Raw genomic sequence first — 5,811 nt, 5'->3', positions numbered from 1 at the left:
AAAAAAAAAAAAAAAAAAAAACCACTGAACCTTATCCTATAAAAGGATGAAGTATATTTAAAATTTTTAAGAAGTGGAGGAAGAGAAAAGGTAAAGAAGGTTAAATCTGAGATGCCCCAATATTTTTAAGGTTGAAGAGAAAGGGAGTCAACAACAGAGAGGTAGAATGGGAACTAGAGCCAGATTTGGTGGTATGCAGCTACAGTCCTGTTTGCTTTGCAGGCTGAAGCAGGAGGATCTTTTGAGTCTGGAGTTTTGGAGCTAGCCTGGAGAATATAGTGAGACCTCAGACTAAAAATTTAAAAAAGAGGGCAGGGGAGATAGCTCAGCAGAATAAATGCCTGCCTGGCAAGCACAAGATCCCGAGTTCAATCCCCAGTACTGCAAAAAAAGAAAAGAAACAAACAAACAAACACACTTTGGGCTGGGGAGATAGCTCAGCAGTCTAAGTGCCTCCCAGGCAAGCATGAAGTCCTGAGTTTGATCCCTGGCATCACATGCCGTGCTGGTCCTGTAATCCTCAGTGTGCTGTGTCAGCAAACCAGGTGTGGTGGCACATGTCTGTGATCCCAGTGCTGGGGAGACTGAGACAGGAGGATCACTACGAGTCTGAACTGCATAGTGAGACCCTGTATCCAATAAATAAATAAATAAATAATTTTACAAAAAAAATTTTAAAAGGAGGATGAAGAGGGACTCTGGGATGAAGAGACCAGAACAACGGTGCCCAGGAGCCAGCTGAAGAGTGCAACGAGACTGGTTTTGAGGACTGAATAGCACAGAGGTCAACTAGGAAGGAAAAAATGATGACAGCAAATACAGACTAAACATCGGGGGGAGGCCTCTGGTGGAAAGCACTGGGGGCACACAGTGAGCCCAGGGACTGTGAGTGTGCCTAGGGTGCAGGAGAGGCTTTAGGGACACTCACATATGTGGGGTACTTTGGCCGCCCTCCAGTCGCGATGACAATGTGTTCAGCTGAGAGCAGAATCTAGAGAATAAACCAAGAAAGCCACAGGTCAAAACTACATCATGCTCACCCATTCAAAGGGCTCAAAGGTGTAGGGGTGCTGCAGGGTAGCGGTTCCCCTGCTGGCCCCGCCTGCAGCTTAAGAGGTCACGCAGGGCAGGGATCATATCATAAGTCTCCTGGATAAAACAGAGACATGTACAAGGGACAAGAGACATTCTAACTCCAAGCACTTCACAGTTTATAAGTACCCAGCAGACACTGCCACCTCAACTCCCCCCACAATCCTGCAAAGAGGGTGGCACCTGCCCTGGTAGGTTATCTCAAGTAGCAGGGCAGCCTGGTGCAAGGTACATCTCACACAAACTGGCTTTTTTGCTGTTATTGTCACTGGTGTTATTGTGTTGGGGATCAAACCTAGGCAAGTGCTTTACTGCTGAGCTACACACCAGCCCTGCTTAATCACTTCAAAGAAGTCTAACCTCAAAGGAAGCCTCCTGTCCCATGACAACAGTGCTTTCCACTAGAACACCACCCAGGCTGAACAGAACTGCTGTTGGCTGCCGAGCTCTGTGGCAGCCACGGTTCAGGAGAAGCCACACAGCCACACAGCCACACAGGAGAGGCGGTACTCACTTCCTTGCCTCCTTTTGCGATGCCACGGACAGTGTGCTGGTCGACAAAGCTGGCTTTGATGTTGAAATACTTGACTTTCCTGTGAAGTAAAAATAAAATTTTCAAACATTTAAAGTTTTCCTCTGAAAACTAAGTCTCAGCAATTGGATTAAATAGACAGCACCACAGAGACTGCTAAAAAGTGAGATCTAGAGCTGGGGATTGCCTAATGTGGGTGAGACCCTGAGTTCAATTCCAAGGACCTCCAAAAAAAGAAAAGAAAAATAAAGAAAAGGCAGAAAGAAAACCATAGCAATAAGTATGAGTACACTGTAATCCCAGCACTGGAGAGGCTGAGACAGGAGGATACTACGAGTCTGAGCTGTATAATGAGACCCTGTACCAAACACATAAAAAAAAAGTGAGTGTAGAAAGGGGCACTTTGTTCTTCCTGCTATGTTCCCAGGGACATGGTGACCACCGTTAATTTGCAGAGGACAGAGTAGCTCAGCATCATGCTGAGAGCCCACACACAGGCCCTGGTGGGCAATGAGAAGAGCCAAACATCCCGATGGCTAGTCCTTATCCTTTGGCACATCTGTAGGGAGCTAAGGTGCACACTGTATAGGTGTCGCCCTGTTTTCTGCAGGGCCAGGGGAACATGTGTGCTAAGGCCTGTGGGGCACAACAGTGGGCAGCGTTGCGTGGCATAGAGAAAGGACCCCCACTGTATAGTGACCAAGGCCATGGTACAGCAGCAGGTTCTCAGTGCTTGGGGCTCAGCTTTACCTCCCTTTGCTCTTGTGTTCTCCCTCTTCAAACCCAGCACCCCTCTGTAGCTGCAGAAAGCTACTGCAGGAAGTACTTTTCACTCATCTTGGCCACCAGGGACAGCCATGAGAGACACATGACATCCATGAACACTGGCTTAGGGGTCGCCAAGTAGGACAAAAATAGTGGTTCCAGGCTGGAAGGGTCATACAGGAACGTGTGCTCCAGCAGCAAGCACCAGGGCCCTCCATGCACACCTCAGAAGCTGGGAGGGATATGGGAAGGTAGAGGGCTGTGTGGAGTCAGAGCTGGGAGTGTGGGGCTCATAAGCAGCAACTGCGAGGGGGGAGTGTGGGTTTGCAAGATGGCGCTTGCAGCTCTTCTTTGCTGCCTAACCTGGAGCTTCCCACCTCTATTCGCACAGCTGTGACACAACAGGGACTTCCCTAGAGAAAGAACCCTGCCACAGGGCTGGCCTCTTGCTGGCTTTGTCAGCCCAGGGCCTAGGCATGTCCTTACACTCCGGCTTGAAGGCTACCCTGGCCCTGACTGTCCCCATCACTCTCCCAGCTCCAGCCACTCAGCCAACGTGCCCAACTTCCGCTCCTCCCTGCTCCTGGATTCTGCTCAATTCTGGGCCTACAAGGTGTACCCCACTTCCCACAGCCACTGCCCTGTGCATTCTTTGTCTGCATCCCCAGCAAGAACAGGGACTCCCCACCCCACTCCCCATCTTACAGCTGCCTTGGCCCTAGAACCTACTGGGCTGTGCTCCACAGTCAGTCAGTAAGTGCTTGTCCAAATATAAAATGACCTTGGGAAATCCAGGAGAGCAGCTTCTGCCCTGCTAAAGGTCCACTGTACTGCCACTAAGACTGGCAAAACCTCAGTACCTGTCCTGCAGCTGGACTCGGTGGCCCCAGTTCAAGGACTTCACATGGTTTTGCACAGCTTCTGCCATTTTCTTCCTGTGGACATATAAACCACAATGTAAAAGCCACAGCAGTGAGAGCTATAGAGATGTACAACACACTACAAATGCAAGTAGTGTCTTTACAGAAATACTGAGAAATAGAGGAGTGTTCAAATGGGTACAAAGTACTACCCATCCCCATGGGCTGTCACTGCCTCTGACCAGGGTTTTGGGCAGTATCCACAAGGTCACTGCTTGCAAATAGTAGCCTGTCTGCAAAGTGAGCCACCTGTACATGGGCTCTGAGCAGAATCATGTCATCACCTGCATCAGTCTCCTTCTCAAAAGAGCTTAATGAAGCAATGTCCTGCCCTACAGTAGTGCCTTTGGGCCAGATGCTTCTTGGCAAGAATAGCCTATGCTCTCACTGTCAGATGTTCAGCAGCATCCTTGGGCTCTACCTAGAAGATGCAGCAAATGCTGCCCCCACCCACTGACAACCTTAAGTATCTCTATATATTGCCAAGTGTTGGGAGGTGCAGGCTCAGAGCATTGCCTAATTGACAGCCATCTTACACCTGTGCTTGGTCACCATTAATAGATAATAAATCTCCTCCTTTGCCCAAGGATAAAAGAAAAGAACCAGAACCCTGGTGGCATGGGTTTCTCACCAGTCATGCTGGATGGGCTGGGCCACTTCCCAGCCATAGTGGTGGGCGTCCTGGATCATGTGCCCCAGCAGTGCAGCATGATGCATCAGCTTCTTAGGGATGCAGCCCACGTTGACACAGGTGCCACCAAGGCCCCATCTTGTGCCTGCATGTTGAAAAGAGCACACATTTTTCTTTTTGGTTTTTGCAGTTCCGGAGATTGAACCTGCAGCCTTACATGTAAGACAAGGTTCCACCACTGAGTGGCACCCCTGCCCTGAGAAGGCTGCATTTGAATTCATATTCAGGGGAACACAGGTGGCTTCCTGTTCTCTTATCAGGCTGAGTCCCTTCATGGTGTGGGCAGGTGGTAACTCAAACAGGGTCCAGGTGAGTCTCCCACAGGAATTTCTCCTCTGTACCTAGAGTCATTTTTAAAATATGAATAGGGCTGGTGAGATGGCTCAGTGATCTAAAGCACCTACTTAGAACAAGCTTAGCAAAGCACAGGAACCGGGGTTCAATCCCCCAGCACCACATGCCAGCCAGGCCCGCCCCCTGGTGGTCTGATCTGGCCATACACACAAAAATAAATAAATAAATAAATAAATAAAAATAAAATAAAATACTGACAGTGTAAAGTGCTGACAGTTCATGAACTAAACAGGACACTTAGAGGAGACAGCACAAAAAGGGACAGATGACTTTGGTGTCAGTACCATCTGTATGTAAACTGGGCCCACCTCCCACACCCCTCCTCTGCAGGACACAGAGTACTCACTGGGTGCTGCCTACCTCGAGGAGAAGGCTCCACATAGTCAACCACGGCCACCTTCCTTCCCAGCTGAGCAGCTGGAACAACAAGGAAAGCTGCAGGTGAGGACAGCAGGGAGCTGGCTCGATTCAGGCAGGGAAATGGGATTTCCAGGACCTACGAGGCCCAAAAGATGGGAAAAAGCCTGGGCCAAGCTAACAATGCTAGTTACCTCCCATGTGCCTGGCCCATAAGGCCATGCTGCCCTCTAGTTCTGCACTCAGTCTCCAGGCCTCCTCGCTGTCTCACTCAGCCGTGCTGCTTACAGGCAGGAATCCTCAGGCCTCCTCAGATTCCTTCATGCCAGCCATCACAGCAGCACTGGGATCAATCCCCCTGCAGCTCCTCCCCCTACCTAGATCCAGGCCCAGATGTTCAGCACAGGGCTAGTACCAATCCCCAGCAAGTAGAGGTGTCCCAGGAGCAGCCCACACCTGGTAGAGGCCTATTGGTTTCCAGCTCACTGGAAGGCCCAGGCTTTTCTCACTGGCTAGCCATTTCTCCCCTCAATGAAAATAAACGGTGGGTGCTTCATAGGGCCTCCGCCCACAGCCCATTCTCATCAGAAGCTCCAAGTGGGCATTTGCTGGAGGTGAAGAAACCAATGCTCAAAAGAAGTAAAACAGCAGGTCCAGAGTCTACCTGACCTCTGTCCAAATTATTGCCTATCATGTAGGCACTTTCCAGCATGAGTAGGGTCACCCAGAGCCATAGGCTCCCAAGTTCTGAGACCAACTCTGACCCTACTAGCGAGGGCCCAATGCAGTTTCCCTTCAGTTCACCTTGGCACTGTGTTAGCAATCTCTAGACCCCAGACTTGACCACCTGCAAGAGCATGCTGTGGCTGTCAGCAAGACTACACTGAAGAATGTATCTTAAAAACCTCCCTGACAGCTCAGTGTGGTGGCACATGCCTGTAACCCCAGCACTTGGGAGCTGAGGCAGGAGGATCACCAGAAGTTCAAGAGTTCAAGGTCAGCGTGGACTACATAGTGAAACCCTGTCTCAAAAACAAACAGCTTGCTCACTCATTCTCTCTCTCTCTCTCTCTCTCTCTCTCTCTCTCTCTCTCTCTCTC

At 50.0% G+C, this 5,811-nt stretch overlaps 1 protein-coding gene across 6 annotated transcripts in view; it reads right to left on the bottom strand.

Moving 5' to 3' along the window:
- Txnrd2 (thioredoxin reductase 2) overlaps positions 1–5,811 on the bottom strand; it is a 65,856-nt gene that overhangs the window by 41,582 nt on the left and 18,463 nt on the right. For all 6 annotated transcript variants that reach the window (XM_023711606.1, XM_023711602.1, XM_023711604.1 and 3 more), the window contains exons 3-7: positions 4,715–4,771; positions 3,941–4,085; positions 3,250–3,324; positions 1,607–1,685; positions 929–991 (exon numbers count right to left, since the gene is read on the bottom strand). In XM_023711606.1, the coding sequence (XP_023567374.1) occupies positions 929–991; positions 1,607–1,685; positions 3,250–3,324; positions 3,941–4,026 (303 nt within the window). In that variant the 5' untranslated portion in view covers positions 4,027–4,085; positions 4,715–4,771. The remainder of the gene's footprint in view (positions 1–928; positions 992–1,606; positions 1,686–3,249; positions 3,325–3,940; positions 4,086–4,714; positions 4,772–5,811) is intronic.

The sequence above is a fragment of the Octodon degus genome, unplaced genomic scaffold, assembly GCF_000260255.1.
Source record: "Octodon degus isolate 3935 unplaced genomic scaffold, OctDeg1.0 scaffold00021, whole genome shotgun sequence".
NCBI classification, from domain to species: domain Eukaryota; kingdom Metazoa; phylum Chordata; class Mammalia; order Rodentia; family Octodontidae; genus Octodon; species Octodon degus.
This window is presented reverse-complemented; position numbering and strand designations above follow the sequence as displayed.